The following is a 19064-nucleotide window of genomic DNA, read 5'->3' as shown; positions in this document are numbered from 1 at the left end:
TTAAGAAGTTGCCATCATTCTCCTAGAGGATGACCTGTTGCCCATGGGTGCAAGTTTCCTTCTCTGGGGAAGGCCCTGGTCCTTGCTAAAGTCCAGGAAACCCACTGAACAGTGCTTGGCTATCACAGCAAGAGAAATCAGCATGCTTCAGTCACAGCACCTGCATCTGAGTCAGCAGCCACATCAGCAGCCCACTGTCTTTCAGATCTTTCAGCCCTGCTTGGCCTTCAGTCTATTATTTTCCTTTCTAAGCCTGTCAGACTCACTCTTTATCTCTCACCGGCTGGCTTTCTTCTCTCTCCCACACCATGCTTGGACAGACGGTCTGGCTGCACTTCTCTTTGCTTGGCTTCTGCTTACAAAACTCAGAGCCTGCTGCCCTTGAATTGTAGCCCAGCCTGTCTTGTGTGCTGCTGATAAAGAGACCAAGGGAGACACATACCAAACATTAATTCCTCTGTGGTGATTGGCTTAGCTCTCTTTATCTGTTGTATTTGGGAGTGATTTTTGCACAATCAACTTCCCCTTGATTTCCCCCTCCCACCTCACTGCTGCTTCTTCTTGCTGCTTCCTTCAGAAAGAGATAAAAATTGTGTTTGAAAGAGGAACTGCATCAGTGCTACATATTATAAAAGCCACTATTTGTCAGCTAACATACATAGTACATACACAATAAACCAGCACAATCTCTTCTCCTGTTACACTGTTTTGAGCACTCCAGGTACAGATCTGACCCTCCACAGCTGCGCCTCTCCCTCTGCACAGGGTAGAGACAACTCCCAAACTGAATGCCTCCACCTGTTTTGGAGCTGATTTTAACAGCACGGCCATGGACCAGCGGTGCCAAGGGGATGAGGGCCTGGCAGAGACAACACTGCGGTTACACTGCGAGATGCTGAAAGGCTGGGAGGAGGGCCATGGCGGCACCCTGGTCCGTAAGAGAGCAGAATGAACGCTTCCCACATCCCCCGGGAATGCCGCTTCCACGCTGCGGGCACGAAGGAGCCCTGCCCGGCCTTGCGGCCTCGACCCACTCCGCGCCCTCCCGTTGCCACGGCAACGCCTGCCGGTATCTCAGAGCGCAGGCGCGGAAGGTGGGCTGTTCACTGTGCCCATGCGCCTCTCCCTCTCGCGCATGCGCACTGGGCCTGCGCACGGTTGCCGTGGAGACAGCGTCGCCGGAGCCAGGGAAGGAGTGCCGGGGCGGCCATGAGCTCGCAGCCGGGTCCGGGTCTGCCCTTTCTGCCCGGCTGCTCTTTCAGGGACCCCATGGTGAGCGCGGCGCACGGTGCACCCTGCCTCCCGGGAGCCCCAGTGCCCGGGGACAACCCCCAGCCCAGTCTGGCCTGGCATAGCAGGTGCCCCCCTGAGAACGGGCCTTCCATGCCCACCCCCAGCCTGCTTCAGGGGCTCGTCAGTGACCTGCTCCCTGTTCGGCTGCCCCCGGGGTATTGGTAGCCCCTGAAGACACGCGCTGGGAATCTCTTAATCCCTCAGACTTTAACTCTTCAACAGACCTGGTACCACTAAACTTGCCTGATGGTCCTCATGTTACCCCCTGAACCTGTCATGAGGGAGCTTCCTATTCCCTCAGACCACCCTCTAATTCTCCCAAGAGGTCTGGTACTTCTTGAATACATCTAATATCTCTGAGGGGACTTGGTGTCCTATGAACCCATGTCCTGGGAACCTGGTACCTCTCAAACTCACCACACACCCTTCAGGGTACCTGGTACCCTGTGAAGTGACCTCCAAGGGACCTGGTGCCATGTACACTCATTTGAAGCTTCCCCAGCAAGCCTAATACCTACTGATCTCTCTCTCAGGGGACCTGGTTTTTTTCCCAAAGCCAACGATTGTCTGATGAACTCTTTTCCAGAGGACCTGAACTCTCTGAACCCACCTGGAATGCCCTGACCCCAGGCACAGCAGACCTGCTACTCTCTTAAGTCTCAGGGACCAGACATCCCTGACACCACTATTCAGGAGACTTGGTGCTCTTAATGTTGTCCCTAAGAATCCATGGCATCTTGCACCCATCTGATAACCCCTGTAATTTTTCTGATAGCTTTCGAGAGGTAGATTCCACCAACCTTACTTGAGACCCTCATTTGAGACTCATTTGAAATGTTTTCTCTATAACTGCAAAACTATTAGCTGCAAACCCATTCCATGGGAATCCAGTACCCCCCAGTCCATCCAATTGTTCCCCTGCCAGTTTATGTCATACCCTAAGGGAAAGCGTAGCCCCCAACTCACTTTACAGTCTTGAAATTCGATTTCCCCAGGAAAGCTGCTGTTTCTGTGAACCATCTCAGTTTTCCCAAGGGGATATGTTCTGAACCTGCTACCTATTTTGATACCACCCCAAACCAGGATCCATAAACTCACCTGATAGCCCCTCTGGATTTCCTGATATACCTAGGAGAAGCAACACTATCCAAACCTTGGGTCTTGGAGCAACCTGGTCTAGTGGAAGATGTCCCTGCCCATAGCAGGGTGTTGGAACTGGATGATCTTAACGTCCCTTGCAACTCAAACCATTCTGTGATTCTATTGTTACTATAGACTACAGATCTTGCAATGCTGTGGAGAGAGCAGTTAGGAAAACAGGTTCAGGTGAAAACAAGAGAGTTTACTGAAGACAGATGTGCTCTTGACATGATGTGCTCTTGACAAGAACTGTGTCATGATGGGCTTTGGTAAACCCAGTCTAGATCATTCTGGATGCTTTTGTGGGAACACAGTTTTCTCTGTTTGCCTAAATAGGACCCTCTCTTTATTCTGCTTATGCGTGGATTGGGGCTACTTAAGCATAAATTGTCACTGTATCAGTCTTAGTGGTGGCTTCCAGCAACAAACTACTTCCTAAGTTAGTGATGACTGAGTTCCCCACCAGTAAGTGGAGTCATTTACTCGTAACAAATACTCTTAATCAAAGCAGTAGTAAAGGTTATCTCAGAATTATTCTCAGCTCAGTAATATTTTTCTTCAATATAATTTATAACATCTTGGAAATATACAATGCAAATTTCTGCCCCTAGCAAAATAATATTTCCTCTATCAGTAAAATCAAGCTCACTTGAGTCATATGAATGCTTCTATTGACTTCAGTAGCACTCTGTGTATGTAAGAAACATCCATGGGACTTGGCAGAGCAGATTGTTATTTTAGAGTAACTTGAAGTATTGAATTATTGGTAATGCTTTAAAGAGATCTGAACTCCAGAAATGTCTTTGCAGTGTTCTTCAGGATGAGCCCCAGTGCGTGCTATCAACTCACTTTACTTCTGTTTCCCAATCTATAAAATGGGCACCACAATGCGTGTTTTCTAAGTGAATGCTGAGAAGTGCTGAAGAAAACCTCTGTGTTCAAATAAGATAATATTGTTATTACTTAGTGCTTATGTGACAGAGAGACAGAGACACTGGGAGGGGGAATGGTGTTTGTATGAAGTGTTATATACTTGGCAAAAAGGGTGACTTAATTCAGTGGAATTTCTTCAGATATGGACTGGCAGCAACTGAGATTAGGAGTTTACATTCTGGGTTTTCCCTTTTAAATTTGCATTAGTCACCTGATACTGTGAGATGTTATCTGGCATCCATGCTTTCTTCAGAGAGCTTATAGACTCCAGAGTCATATGAATTTATGAGGTGTTTTCTTTAAGCAACTGTGGGCCCTTAAAAGCCTGTGCACTTCTGACAAACACTGACACTGCCCAGTTTAAAGACTAACTTCCTGGTTTTCTTTGATTTTTTTTTTCCCCACAGCTTTCTTTTCATATTTATTTAACAGAAGGAAATGGCAGTTCTGGGCTAATGTTTATAAGACATTCTGCTAACAGGTCTTCAGCTGATTTCACCTGAATCTGCTTTCCTGACTGCTCTCTCCACAGCATTGCAAGATCTGTAGTACCAGTTTAAAGAGAAAGCAGGCAATTATGTAACATTTAAGTGGGGCCTTGGAGGTATAAATAAGATTAGAGGCTTAACCATGGGGGTGTGAGAGAGGGGGTGGAAAAGAAGTGGTTCAAATGCCTGAGTTTGAGTTCCAGTCTGTGTCTGGAAAAGGAGCTGAAGCTTATTCCTTCAGTGCTAGAAATGTGTACAACTCTGTTTTACTTGGCAAGAGTCAAGGTAAAGTCAGGGATTTTTTTATGAAGGACTTGCAATTACTGCTGCTTTCTCTGGAGCATTAGGTGTTGAAAGCCCAGTGGGACCAGCTAGGCATGCATGATTTCAAATGCTTTCCGGATTGCAGGTGAGATACCAGGTGTGGTGGGCTGTACAGTGAGTCAAGTCGCTTGTGGTCACTCAAGTGTGATCCTAGTTTTCAGCAGTGCAGAACAGAACTGGGGTGACAGAGACCAGGTCCTATTCACAGCTCTGAGATTCTTTCTTGTGTGTTCTTAATCAAAGCAGAGACCTTCCTGGGCTAACTGGATAATTATTTAGCCTGAAGAATGGCTCAAACCTGGCATGAGGCAGTTAGCAAAGATAGGTGAAAGAAGCTCAAAACCCAGATTAAACCAACAAACCAAAAACTAACAGGTGAATCCTATAGCCAGCATTATACAGTGCCCACATAGAATTCTCCTCATCTTAATCAGGCTTCTCATTAATCTGCTATAAGGTCTTACACTATGGTTGTGATTATTTAATGTGTGACCCTTGCATAGACTGGAAAGGGGTGGCGAAACAGCTCATGTGCTTTGGTACATTTCATAACTGCAGTTCTGTGAGCGTGACACACCTTGATTTATCCCAGTGAAGAAAATCCTATGAGTATCATCCCCAAGAAAGAGTTTAAAAAATAAATAGCAGTAGAAAACACACGGAGTGCACAATGTGTAATAGTCAAGGGAACACCATAAGGCAATAACACAGTGAGGTCCCATGGTGCTCTGTACTTCTGTAACACAGAGTAGGGAATGAAGAGTTTGTGAGGTGAATACTAGGAGAGATAAAGTGCTGTCACCCCATTCTAGGCACTGAGAATGATGGCAATAGGACAATTAAGTGATTTAAGTTCTTGGGGAGTCTGTGGCAGTGCTAGGATTTGAGTTCACCTGATACTTTGTTCCTCCAGCCACTTATTTTTTTTTTTTTTTCAGCCTTCTTGATCTAAAATCTAATTGTAAATGCCTCCTAAAGTAGGTTATAATAAAATTGGGGTATGGGGGAAAGAGGAAGGGGGAATTCTGGCTATTACACTTTTTTACTTTTTTTAAAGTGCTTTCAGTAGCTGTCTCAACTAAGTGTATGCAGTATTTCAACAGCTGGATTTCCTTCCACAGAAAACATGTTTTCATCGGTCCCAGACACTGGGCTACAAAAATGGATATGCCTTTTCTCGGCTGCCAACAGTGGGAATTGGTGGGGAGCGACTGTATGTGAATCAGCTTTCTCAAGCTGAATTAGATGAATTAGCCAGCCAGAGACCCACGCTGACCTATGGACAAGTCAAGCGGGCTCCACCTTCAGGCTTCATTCCAGCACACGTGGCTTTTGACAAAAAGGTATAAATAAGCTTATTCCAGGAATATCACTGGCCAAGTTCAGAGACATAAACAGTCAGCTCCAGGGTTCATGGGACAGTGTACAGCAGTTTTCAGATGCCATAGCCCTTAGTCAGAGACAGCTGAACCCCAGACTGAAAGAGGCTTTCTTTGCTTGGGAGGAGGATTATAATACGTAAACTATGTAAGACATTCCCCACAAGTTACGCTAGAGCACTTCCAGCAGGCACTGGAAAAGAAGTTTGAGTAACTCTGAAAGCTTCAGTTTATAACCACTGCCCTGCAAGCCACAGCCTGGCCTTCTGTGTTTCCAAAACTATATTGACATTATAATTAAACTTAAACTGTAAAAGACAGTCTGCAATGGGGACCCTATTAGACTGTTTAACTGTGGTCTATCTATTTACACTTGTGTTTGTCACCATGGCATGTTGCAGCCTGTCCTGCTCTGTTAGTACTTCCTGCATTACTCTTTGGTGATGATATCAGATTAGGAGGTGGCAATGTGTCTGCTCAGAACAGTCCTGAGCTGACCCTTGGATTTTAAATGCACCAGTTGCATAGACTGCAAGCTGGCAAGTGCACCCTCAGCCACAGAGAGCAGTCACTGCAGAGCATGAAAGGCTTAGCAGACTTGAGCTCATGTAGGCAGGCCTGGAAAGGCAGTCCACGGCCAACCCTCAGCCCATCTGTGAGACAATCTGGGGAACAGATGTGCTCTGTTAATTACTGAGGCTGTTCCTTCAGGGTAATGTAGATGTTGCTGTTTAATCTGCCAGATACTTCTCTGCCCCTTCATTCAAGCCACAGTAGCAGTAGGGGCCCCATGCTGCTCAGGGGAATCATGGTCCCTTTTGAAGTACTTTTGCTGGCTGGTAGGAACTTGCTGGCTTTATCATCACTTTGTTACTCAGGCCTCTGGGTAAGCAAGGCCTGATTTCCCACCTATGTTCTCTTTGGCACATTAAATGTTCTTGGGGGAAATACTCCTCACACTTCTGCTATGCACAGGAACCATAACTGACTGGCTTATGTGTCTCCCTGTTTCTCCAACACATAGTAGCTTTTGCTGTCAGTGCTGAAGAGATGTTACTTCAGTCAACCCATGCAACTTTTAAAAATCTACAGATGTTGTTGAACTCTACTAAAACCTCCTGATAGCTTCCTTAAATCAGGGTCTGCAAAGCTGACAACAGTAAAGTCATGCATGCCAGTAAACTGCATTACTGGCAGTAACCACACACCTGGCAGCGGGTGAAACAGCAAGGAGATCAAGGAGGAGGGGAGAAAAGGATGTACTTTTTACACCCTGTAAAAGGCAGATCTTGATAAAAGCCCTCATGATGCCTCTTCCATCAGTCACAAATTAGGCTACAGTTGGGTTGGATGATTTTATAGATTACAATCCAGTAACTTCACACTGCCAAAGCAAATGACAAATACATTTTTGATCTTAATAACCTAATTGTGGTGTTAAAGATTTTTCTTTATCTCTCCCTTTTTTTTATATTGTCCCTTTGGCAGATTTTGAAGTTCGATGCCTATTTCCAGGAAGATGTTCCTCTCTCTGCAGAAGAGCATTACCGTATCCGCCAAGTGTGTATCTATTACTATTTGGAAGATGACAGCATGTACGTCATAGAACCTGCTGTGCCGAACTCTGGTATTCCTCAAGGCAAACATATTAGACGCCACCGGGTGCCCAAGAATGACCATGGGGAACATTACCATTGGAAAGATCTGAATCGGGGCATGAACATCACCATGTATGGCAGGACATACCGCATAGTCGACTGTGACCGATTCACACAGGTGTGTTGCTTGTACAGGGAACACTGACAAAAAGAATCACAGAAGTTACAGTTGGACAGACCTGTTAGAGTCCAGTAGTCCGCATCTGTAGCTTTCATAATACGATTGCTCACAATCTTTCATTTTGCTTTTCATGAAGACTTCTCTCTTCAGATCTATGGGGAGTTCAAGGTATGATATTTGCTGAGTTAATTGCTCAGTACTTTTGCCTTAGGACTGCTGGGAGTCCGTCTTTTGTTCTCAAGACTTCTCTTTACAACACAGATTCTAAGTTCATCTCAGTGTGTTTAACTGCTTAGATTCCAGATGAAACATTGTGCATACGTGAGAAACTACTGATCCTAACTCTTTTCACTTACATCTCCTCTGTTAAAAACAGGGGGAGGAAATGCAGTAATTAACTCTGCACCCATCTACAGTCAAGCCAGAAAAGAGGTTATGATCTGTGGGTTGAGAATTGTGATGTGAACTGACCTTTCTAAGAGAGCATACTCATTGCCTGCTTTTCTATTTCAGGCTATTTCTACACCAGTAAATGAGATAATAGTAATCCAGTAACAAGTAGTAACAAATGCAGTATACTGGTATCCTGTTAGATTGTCCCCAGTATAGTCTCAGTCCCAGTCAACTACTATTTTATGATTTTATTCTTCCAAGCAATTCCCAGAAGCAGTCCAGGAGTTAGAATGCTCCAGGGACCATTCCTAATAGGTGAATTACATGCAGTCAACCTATCCTGGAGGCTCAGAGATTACTGATTCAGGTTTTTCCTTGCCAGTCAGCCTCAGTGTCCAGGAATGTTCCCAGGCATAGTGTATTGATATATATGTGGCTGTTAAGAACATGTGGGACCACCTCTGCTGGAACTGGATGACTGTTAAAGTCAATTCACAGCAGATGAAGAGCTGGTCCTCATGTTAATGTTGGTTGGTTGATAGAGAGCGTGAAATCATCTATGTGGGTCTGTATCTCAAGGCCACTAGTCCATTTACCACAAACTGTCATCCTCCAGACCAGAAAATAGTCTGAAAGTGTGAATCTGCCCTGTGACTCTTCAGGGTGATCTCACGTGCCTGTTGGAGATGTTTACATAGGGCTTCCTGGGCTGAATGTTTTCCTGGGCCATTTCCCAAGGCCAGAAAGGAAAGAAGTCCATTGACTTCAGAGGTTGCTTTGGGTGACTGATGTGAGTACACAAGTAATACCCTAGAGTTTGTTGACGCATCCAATGTAAGCAAAGGGTCCCTTTATAAACAAGCAGATTGCCCTCTCTCTGTGGGAAAAGTACTCCTCCCAAAAGACAGAATGACGCTGCCACTCTGGCAAATATCTTTATGGCCTGAAGGGCCTTGGTGGATCTAGTGTGGGTAACACTATATTCCACTGTCCACACACTGGGGAGCCCTAGATCTCTACAATTCTGACTAACTACATCTCCAGTTATGCACTAATTTAATCTTGTTCATTTACCAACTGACAGTTATGCTCCATTTAAAGCCCTAAAGTCAAGGAAAACTGCGCTCAAGTAAAATCTGAGTTAGGATGTTGAGGACAGGACTGCCCTGATTAATTAAAAGACAATCAAAGCTAAGAAGCAGCTTAAATGAAAACATCTTGGTCATCTTTTATTGTATTTGCTATTGTAGCAGAACTAATACTCCTGCAGGCTGGTGGTCTGTGGGAGTGAACTTGCAGTATTTTGACAACACTCATCTCAGCCCATCCGTAACCTGTAGTTACTTCTTACCTTCAGAACTCTTGGCACCATTAATACCTCAGTTGACCTTCCTAGGAGTTCCTGGAGAGCCAAGGAATTGAAGTGAACCCTCCAGAGAAAATGGCTTTTGATCCTTACACAGAACTGCGTCAGATGCCTGTGCACAAGTACATCACACCATCAGATTTTGACCAACTCAAACAGTTTCTGACTTACGACAAGCAGGTGAGAGAGCTGATAGTGATTACCCACATTACAGACTGCACATGTTATTGAAACCTGAGCCTGTGAATGTGTGCAATCTTACTCATTCTAAAATAATTTCACTTCACTGAACAGATTCCAGATTTGCTCCTCTTTTGGCTTTAGTGAGAAACAAAACCTTTTACGTTTCTGCTGAGCTTTGTGCCTTGTAAACAGCTTCTTTTTGGATTGCAGGGCTCATGCTCCAAATCCTCCATTTTTCTCTTGCTTTCTGTTGCGATGAGATAAGCTACCTGTCTCCGGAAGTTAGCAGCCAGATGCATTTCTATGACCAATGACCATGCTGCATCCACTCCTCTCTTCCTTCAAAACATCAGTGCCAGGTGCCAGAGTGGAAAATTTCAGATACAAATGCCATTTGCTCTGACTGAATTTGCCCTGTGCACACAGTTGGCTAACACTCTTACATGCTCCTCTGGATCTTCATCTTTTCATCTAGCAACAATGTAAGAAACCCTACAGACTGCTTCTATACTAGAAAGTAAAACAGGGGCAAGGCGTGACCTGAGTCCTGCGTGTTGTCCCTAGCCAGCTATCAGTCAAACAGTTCCTGGCCATCAGCTGGGAGTCAGCACAGGCCAGGATCATATTCAGGTGCCATTTTGGATACTGTCACCCTGTTCTGAGGGGAGCAGAGAGCTTTGCTGTGTGGATGCAAGCTGGGCCATGCCTGCCATTTTACTGCCAGTTTAGCTTTAGTGACTCAGGTCTGTGCTGGGCCAACTGTCTGCTACTGGGCTGCCTGTTTAGGAGCTGTGCCTTGGGGAACTCTTGAGCACTGCAGTGTGAGGAGTTTGATTTCTGTGGCATTAACAGATGATACTTCCCCTAACCAGAAATAAGACAAGGCCTGCATTGAATGCAGCCTCCTCAGGACTGCTGAATATATTCCTCTCTGCCTTCTTTGGAGTGACAGCAGTAAAGAATTGGCCATGAAACCTGTAAGAGGTTTAAAAGTCAAAAGAAAATTCTGTCTTACTGCATTAAGTTTCATTATAAAAATAACTTCCCATAAGACTACTTCCCCATTCATTCCTTAGTAATTATTTTCTGCTGCTTTTTAATCATTCACCCCCCCAACTCCCTCCCCAATTTTCTGTATGCTTCCTGAAGTAAATCTCTTAGCTTAAACTCTTTCTCTCTTACTGTTGTCAAGGTAAGCCAGGCCTGTTCAACTCTCCAGGCCCCTGCTACCCTTTCTACTGCTGCCCCAGCAGCCAAATCATCCCAGTTTCCATAGTACAAGGGCTTGGTTCTTCTGGACCTGATAGAGAAGCTTGGCGAGATGCCTCCAATCACCTAACCCATTTCGTAGAATCATAGAATCGTTTGGATTGGAATGGACCTTAAAGATCACATAGTTCCGACCCCCATACCATGGCAGGGACACCTTCCACTAGACCAGGTTGCTCCAAACTCCATCCAACCTAGCCTTGAACACTTCCAAAGATGAGGAGTCCACAGCTTCTCTGGGCAATCTGTGCCAGCTCCTCACTACCCTCATAGTAAAGTATTTTTTCCTAATATCTAAATTTAACCACTTCATTTGGACAAAGCATTAGTAATTCTAGTCCTTGCTTGTCTTCTCTGTCTCTTTTTCCTCCACACCAGGTCCTTCGCTTCTATGCCATGTGGGATGACACTAACAGCATCTTTGGTGAGAATCGGCCTTACATCATCCATTACTACTTGGCAGACGACACAGTGGAGGTTCGGGAAGTCCACAAGCAAAATGATGGTAGAGATCCATTCCCAGTACTGATAAGACGCCAGCGCTTACCCAAAACCTTTGTGGATAAGCAAAGTAAGTTTAGATTGACCAGCACATCTCTGTGTGCTAAATGGCCTTGCTGGGTAGACGTATGTGTGGTGGCTGTGTCAGAGGTACACTGAATCTGGAGTTTTTTTTTCTGAAAACGTTCCAAGTGTCATCAGTTTTGGTCAAAGAAAAGTTCTTAAAATGATACTGAATTCTTCTGGGAAGCACTGGCAGGACAGCAGTACCAACAGCTCTCTGGAGCTATTTATACAGTTGGCTTTTGTATCCCTTTTCGCTAGGAAATGTTAATATCTGCCTGCTTACCTTATTTTTCCTATTGCTCTCTTGTTCTTAGAGACTTTCCCAACCTGTGTGATGGAGATCTCTGATGAGGAGGTACTTGAGTGGTACACAGCTAAAGATTTTGCTGTTGGCAAATATACCACCCTCCTTGGACGCAATTTCTTCATCTATGATTGCGATGAGTTCACACGAAACTTTTATCGTGACAAATTTGGCATCACTGACTTCCAGCCAGTGGAAATAAAGAAGAAGCCACCTCAGGAAGTTCAACAGGTACTGCAAGCAGTTTCTCAAAGGAAGGAAGAGAAGGAAGCAGTTGGTATAAGATTCTATGGTAAAGCATAAGTTCAGCTTAATAAGAACCTTTAGTAAACAAGTACAGCTTAAAGGCAAGAGCAACTTCAAAAAGACAAGGCAAGAATGGTCATCACTAATATAAAAATTAAAGTCCTCTGAAACCATTGATTTCTAGTACTGTAAAGCACAAAGCACTTGCTAATAGTGATAAAGAAACTCTGGTTATGTCTGTATACTAGAACATTAAACAGTGTCAGGGTTTGGTTCTGTCTGGGAAGCCAAGGGGCAGAGTCTGGCTGCATCATACTACTAAACTCTCCCTCACCCTCCAAAACGGAGTTGCCAAGTCCAGATTGCCTACTGGGGATCGTTAGAGTCCTTGTTACCTTTCAGACTGTGCCTAGGAATGGTTTTGAGTGCTAGCTGGCCTACAAACCACAAACATGATGGGGATGAGGTTAATAGTGTTACCATACAGATGACTGAGTTCCTGTGCACAGGAAGGTTTAGTTTCTAGTACAGCCATAGTCTCTTTATTAAAAAAAATTACCTGGCTTTCTGAATTTCAGGTTTTCTTAATTCTCTTGAATATTTTCTATAAATAAGGGGTCCAACATATGGCCAGGCTAGTAGTATCTCTACTAGTCAGGATGTCACATCTATTGCTATCTGGTGACAGATTTCTTTCCCAACAGATGGTTTTTGGTAGGTTCTCTTGCAAACATTGTATTGTTCTTAATTTCAACTGTTTATGCTTGATATGTCCTCTGATGCAGATAATTCCTCCCTATAATGGTTTTGGCATCCTTGAAGACACTCTTCAGAACTGCTTTTCTCTGTTTCCAAAACCTCCCCGGAAAGATGTAATTAAGATGCTAGAGAATGACAACAAGGTGCTGCGATACCAGGTGGCCCTGGTAAGTGCTTTCCTTGATGGTATAGTGCCAGCTTATATTGTAGAGTCAGAAGGATGGGAGGAACAGCCTGCTCAGACAAGGCTGTTTGCAAATTCTCCTCTGTGCTGGTGGGAAAAGAGAGTTCCTCAAGCCAACGCGAGTGCCTCTCAGGGGATGCTGTTGGGTTATTGTGTATTTGCTATGACAATTAGTATCACATAAAGGTAGAAAAAAACAGGCCAGAAAATACAAACCAGACACACTACAAAACCACAGCCATTTATGGAAAAACTCTCGCTGACATCAGCACGTGACAGATGGCCCTAACTGAAACAGCACTGCAACTGGGCACTGTGCCCCTGCCTGCCTTCAACTGCTGCCACAAGCATGAGCTTGCTGTCTCTCCAGTGCTAGCTTCCAGCACCTGCCCTTCTCCAGGCTAGTCCCGGGTGCAGTAGCCAGTGCTGTGCTAACATAGCAGCCAAGGGCCAGCATAGAAGCCAGAGAGTCCAAGGGGTTGGTGCTTTCCACATACAAAAATGGCATTCAGGCCCTGGCATTTGTGCCAGCTTTACAGTGGGTTTATGCAAGGAACCTCTGGCACATCCAGCAGCAGCAATGGTATTTCCTGTGCTGCCTGGTGCCTGCCCTATCTAAACACTCAGGGTGAATAAGGACTGATTTCTTTTCCCTATTGTGCAGGAGATCCTAAAGGTCATGGCTGATGAGTTCAGATCCACTTAATTTTAAACTAAGCAAGTAAACCTACTGGTGTGTCAGGGGAGTGTCTTCCTGTGACTAAGAGCTGAAGGCAGCACCAACCTCTCTCAGGCACTTATTACAATGAAAAATATATCTTTAATACTGAATTTTACAGCCAGTCTCTCTGTGATGAATCATTCCATATAAGATATTCCTTTCTCTTGGATTACGCAGTTTGTGGGAACACTGAATGTGCTTGGTCACTGCAGGCCAGATTCTGCTTCTGAGAGCCTGACTAGAGCAAGTAACCTTTGAAATTCAGATATTTAATGCTTCCTAGGGCTTTGTTACACTCTGTCAGCATATCTGTAGCCTTTGGCATACAGCAAGCACTTTGTTTATTCAGCTGTGTAAAAAAGCAGTGAACTCTGGGTGCTTATGAGTGGGTTACTAGGTACTCCTAAGCACCCCAGGAAATAAAAACCTGGTTCCAATGTTCTTTTCAAAGCCACTGTCTTTCCTCTAGGAATCACCAAACCCCGAGGACAGAAAGCGTCGTTTCATCCTCTCTTATTTCCTCTCCAATGACATGATCAGCATCTATGAACCTCCAGTCCGTAACTCTGGCATCATTGGAGGCAAATACTTAAGAAAGACCAGAGTTGCCAAACCAGGCTCAACTACAGAAAATGCCACATACTATGGGCCCTCTGATCTCACAATTGGTTCTACAATTGAAGGTAAGATCCATCCAATTTGATATGCCCTGAGCACTGTTTTTCAGTGCCTGCTCTGATATGTCACTAATTGCATGGATAGTGCATATACCTTCCTTCACTTGGAAGATCTGTTCCTTCTGGGTCTCATCACATTTGAGTTTCCAGGTCACCAGCTGGTGTACATCAGTATAACTTTGTTACTGCCAATGTTTGGACCTTTGACATAATTAGGAAAAGAGCTTTATTCTCCATGGTATGTATTCCATTTACAATTTGGGACCTGCCATGATTCACAGGGTTAAAGCTATGCCAGATGACTACCAGCAGCAAAGGCTGTAATTCTATCCTGTAAGGAAAACAAATGTAATACTGAAACATTTAGAAACACACCAGTGTTGATGGAGGAGTCACTGTAGGCGCAGGCACAGGGCCTTTGCTCTCAGCAGCTACTCTTCTTGCAGCAGAACTCTCTTTGAATCAGTGAAACTATTCTCACTTCAAGGACTGAAACAAATAGCAGTGCTCGCTCAACCCTGAGCCCAGCCACAAGAGAGAATCCATGCTCTCTCCTGGATGATGGAATGATTTACCCATGCTGAAAGGCAAGTAACACTGCTTTTTTAAATTCCTCTTCCCCAGTGTTTGGCCACAGGTTTGTTATCACTGATGCTGATGAATATGTACTTAATTATATGGAGAGCAATGCAGGGAGTTTCCCTGAGGCAACACTGCAATCCCTGAGGGATCATTTTCACCCAAAGCAGGTGGTAAAGGAGCCTGACAACAGGTAAGCTTCAAAGGATGTTGTTGTGGAGTTAAATAAGACTTAGGGTTGACGGCTAAGGGCATTTCCAGCAGCCTGTACAGGCTCCAGCCTACTGTCTAATGGCTGCTTAGCTCATTATTCAGCTCCAAGAGCCTGTGTTTGGACACATACAGGGAGGGTCAAGTGTGTATGATATAATGTCATGGCTGCTGCTGACCCAAAAACACTGTGGAACAGCTCTGGCTCAGCAGCAGAGATTTAGCTAAATGGACACAGTCGTCTTTTTCCAAAAGGCAGTAGTTAACTGTAACGGATGCTGCTGACAGTATCTGGATGACTCACTAGATGCTTGTAAGATCAGTGGAGAGTTAGTGAAGTTGTTTTCATTTGCTCTGGCTGTGCTTATCACCCCAGGAGAGCCTCTTTTTTAGCTGACTGGACCCATTTGGGGTAACATGGTAACAGCCCTTTTACCTCACAACACACTTTGGGGTCAGTTAGTATCATGGTAGTTCAGGGATTCTGGTTGAAACTATGATTGCATGCTGTTCCTGGGACTGTATGAAGCACCACAAGAAAATGCTTGTGCTCCCAGAGCACTTGCAGACAAGAGGTGCATGGGGAAAATGTCCTGCAAAGGGAAAATTGTTTACTTAATGCTCCAAGATCAAGACTGAATTTCATCTCCAAGTCCAGGCTGAGGTGAGCTTGCATTAAAAAACAAACATCCCAGAAGCCTGCTGTGTATTCAGAAATACAGCCTAGCCAGCTGTGATGGGCAGTTAGCTCACATAAATGTTACAGTAAGGCTGCCAGAAGTAGCTTTTGCATGTCCTGTTCTTCCTTGCTTCTACAGTGACATGCCCAAGCTTGGGACCAGCAAGCAGGAACCGGATGAATTAATTGTACGTGTTCAGGAAGAGCTGAAGCCCCATAAGCACTTGAACAACAAAAACATTCAGGAGGCATTTCTTCAGTGTGACAAGGATGGCTCTGGTGTACTGGACAAAGCAAACTTTTTATCCCTCTGTGAGAGCTTGAGTGTGCCAACCAACACCACTCTTCTTAACGAGGTCAGAAGGAAGGGGTGCTGTGCATGTTGAATTCCCCTCTTATAGCTCTTCCAGAAGTGCTGTTCTGCAAACCAGCCCTAGCTAAGTGAGCACCAGCTGCTTTACCCTACAAAGGGGAGCAGCTTCAAGAAAAGGGCAAGAGAGTATCAATTCAGAAAAGCCTCTGAGCTGTTGGTTCAGTGCGGGTCTTAAAGAAGGAGATAATCATAGAATCATAGAACAGTTAGGGTTGGAAAGGACCTTAAGATCATCCAGTTCCAACCCCCCTGCCATGGGCAGGGACACCTCACACTAAACCATATCACTCAAGGCTTCATCCAACCTGGCCTTGAACACTGCCAGGGATAGAGCATTCACAACCTCCCTGAGAAATAATAATTGCTGTCCTCTAAGTAAAGGGAAAAAATGATATCCAGTTTCCCCCCCAAATGAGAAACCTGGTGTACAAAGAGGTTGTATATCATAATAGAGACCCAGCATAGGCTACAGCAGAGCTACTGAGTGTCTGTCATGACTTAAGCACACCTGGGATTGAGTAGGGGTGACACTGAGGTGCTCAGGTAATGAGCCTTAGGAAAGATTAGATGCATTCTAGATGTAATAGCAGCTGAAGATTTGAGAATTGCAATTTAAATCGTAGCCACTCAGTTAACACAACTAAAACATGGACTTGCTGGGCACTATGATCAATACACACATGGAGATCACAGTCTGCATAGAAGAAAATGTGAGGGAAACTGAAGAGAAAAATTCATGCAGCAGGGATGGAGGATTCTTCCAGGAATATAACTGGCAAGGATGCTTTCTAAGCTTAATGGGATATGCAGTAGATTAGTGGCCAGTAAAGGCAGACTCAGAGTTTAAAGAAATCTAAAAACCAGAGAATTTCACTTGCTAAAAACCCAAAAATAATAATTTTCTAAACCAGCCAAGCACAAGCATCACAGCTGTGGTTAGAAAGGTGCACAGGCATTTATGTCTCTGAATGTGCACTGAATGAAGGCCTTTGATGAGCACCCAGGGCTTTGCTGTGCTAGAGCTCATCAGAAACCACCCTGCCCTGAGGAATTTACAACATGGTGACAGTCCTTTCTGCTTCCACTCTGAGAGTGGGAGATGAAGTGACACGAATGTGGATGGAGGACCTGTGGCAATTGTTTGGATCCCCATCTAGGACCTATACACAGAAAGCACCCATCTTCTCTCTTGAAATCTTAGTAAGAGTGTGCCCAGAGCCCTCAGGAACATGGTGGTGGTGTAAATTAAACATAGAGCAGATAGCTTACTGTCTGGATTGGAGAGGAGCACAGCTGTCAGTCACACAAGAGCAACCCTAGTAAATCTGTCTCCAGGCGACAAGGGGAGAAGAATCCTTTCGAGAAACTGTGATATTAGACCTTTTCCATCTCCCTGAGTGTCAGAAGGAGATTAGTTATGCAATTAAAGAAACAAAAGCCCTCTTTCTTCCCCTTAAGCACACAAAGGCTATAGTGCTGTAACACAATGCAGGGTCAGGCATGGATACCAGAACTGGCTCATTAGTAGGTCTGTTGCTGAGCTCAATTATCTGTGTCTCCACTTTATGCCATGTGCACACACCAAAGTGACACCAGTGAACAGTAACTGTTCAGATATGCTGCCCCCATCCCACTTTTGGCAGGGATTTCTATAGTGTTTTTGAAAGACTGGCAGTGGCCTATGTCAGTTTGTGGCCACCCTTTATTTTTTTGTGGATACACTGTCACTCTGGTGATAATCAGAAAGCAGTCAGGATTAAACTCAAACACATCAACTCTTCTCTTTGCATAGATTAGTGTCATTTATAAACATTCAAGGTTACCTGTGATTCAGGACTATCAAGGCCTTTCCATGGAGGAAAATAAGATGTGCTCTGCTGCACAAGGAGTACCTCTGGGCACTTTCCCCTAAAAAAAAAACAACCCAGATTTGCAGCTTCTTCCAGCTCTTTATGGCAGTGTTGTTTGTTTTCTTTTTCCCCCAGCTGATTGACCAGTGTTCTTGTGGAGAAAACCAGATAAACTACCGTGACTTCCTTAGAGCCTTCCCTTTGTGATCTCTGCCCAGAAGCTGAAGAACAAGACCAGCAATAAAATTCTTACTGACTTGACTTTAAGACATTGTACTTCAAAAAAGATGCTCTAGTCTTCACCTTCACTCACTCTCCTCCTTCCATCCTCACTAGATCCAGCTAATTTTACCCTCACTTTGTTAATTTTTTTTCCTTCTTAATCTCTTCCTGCCCTTTTGGTCACTGCCAAACTCAACCTCACAACTACTGGACATTGAAATGAAACTCACAAGAGAAAAAAACTTTGAAGAACCAAAGCCAGGCACTCTTGTTGAACTTTGTAATGCAGTACAGCAAGGCTTGCTAGAGCTCTCTATAGCCTGCAGTGATAACCACTCCAGATTTCTCTTAGAGTCAAAAGGAGCCTTTCACCTTCAAGCAGTGAAGACTTACCAGTTTAAATAGATATTTACATTGCAAGAAAATATAAGAGCCCTACCATGGCCTGTGATAAATTTACCCTTGCTGGTCTGAATGTGTTAATGTATCTGCTTTAAATAGAAGTACCTCAATAGCTGGAATAGCTAAGGATTAAAATTTTGAGGGTGTGGTGGAGAAAAAACCCACAAAGTGTGATTCTGGTTTTATTTGAAGTGATGAGTTTAGCTCTCACACAGCTGTGGAGATAGCAGGGGTCTTTACACAAATCTGCTGACGGCAGCTTTGCATTTTTTTAACAAAAGGTTGGGAGAATGATTTTAGTATTGAGATACTATCTAAACCTATTGTATGCAACCTGTCACCATACCAGACAGACCCAATGAAAAGGGAAAACAAGCAGTTGGCATAGCAATAGAGGTATGACACTTGTGCTCCACTTGGAGTTACATTGCTCATCTTTCCATGAAGGTAAATGTGTCAGGGACCTTCTCACCCCAGATGACACCTGCCAAGTATTGCCACTGAGCACATGTGAAAGGCACCCATCATGCACACAGCAGAGAACAAAGCTCTGAAACAAATTGCTTATTTAAATCAGCTTTTTTTAGGGTGGATTCCCACTTCCCCTCAGGCAGCTGAGAGCCTTCACATGACAGCTCCCTCCTGTCACCCCTTGTTCAGAAAGGTCACCACTCTTCCCTTCTGGGCCTGTTCTGTGCTGCTGCTCAGTCCAGCTGAGAATCACTACAGCTCTCTCTGGTCCAC

The 19064-nt window shown here is 44.5% G+C and overlaps 2 protein-coding genes across 2 annotated transcripts in view; one reads left to right on the top strand and one right to left on the bottom strand.

Annotated features, from left to right (window-relative positions):
* Positions 1-1153: 1153 nt before the first annotated feature.
* EFHC1 (EF-hand domain containing 1) lies at positions 1154-18360 on the top strand. The gene is made up of 11 exons (XM_005146487.4): positions 1154-1272; positions 5300-5521; positions 7046-7333; positions 9126-9275; positions 10926-11118; positions 11429-11649; positions 12450-12590; positions 13798-14011; positions 14630-14777; positions 15613-15829; positions 17832-18360. The coding sequence occupies exons 1-11, from the start codon at positions 1210-1212 to the stop codon at positions 17901-17903; spliced, it is 1929 nt and encodes a 642-aa protein (XP_005146544.2). The 5' UTR covers positions 1154-1209; the 3' UTR covers positions 17904-18360.
* Positions 17731-19064, bottom strand: part of TRAM2 (translocation associated membrane protein 2) — a 23278-nt gene continuing 21944 nt past the window's right edge. Inside the window, exon 12 of the transcript XR_004549464.1 lies at positions 17731-17754. The gene's annotated coding sequence lies outside the window, so the exon portion shown is untranslated. The remainder of the gene's footprint in view (positions 17755-19064) is intronic.

Source organism: Melopsittacus undulatus, chromosome 3 (assembly GCF_012275295.1).
Source record: "Melopsittacus undulatus isolate bMelUnd1 chromosome 3, bMelUnd1.mat.Z, whole genome shotgun sequence".
In the NCBI taxonomy this organism is placed as follows: Eukaryota; Metazoa; Chordata; class Aves; order Psittaciformes; family Psittaculidae; genus Melopsittacus; species Melopsittacus undulatus.
This window is presented reverse-complemented; position numbering and strand designations above follow the sequence as displayed.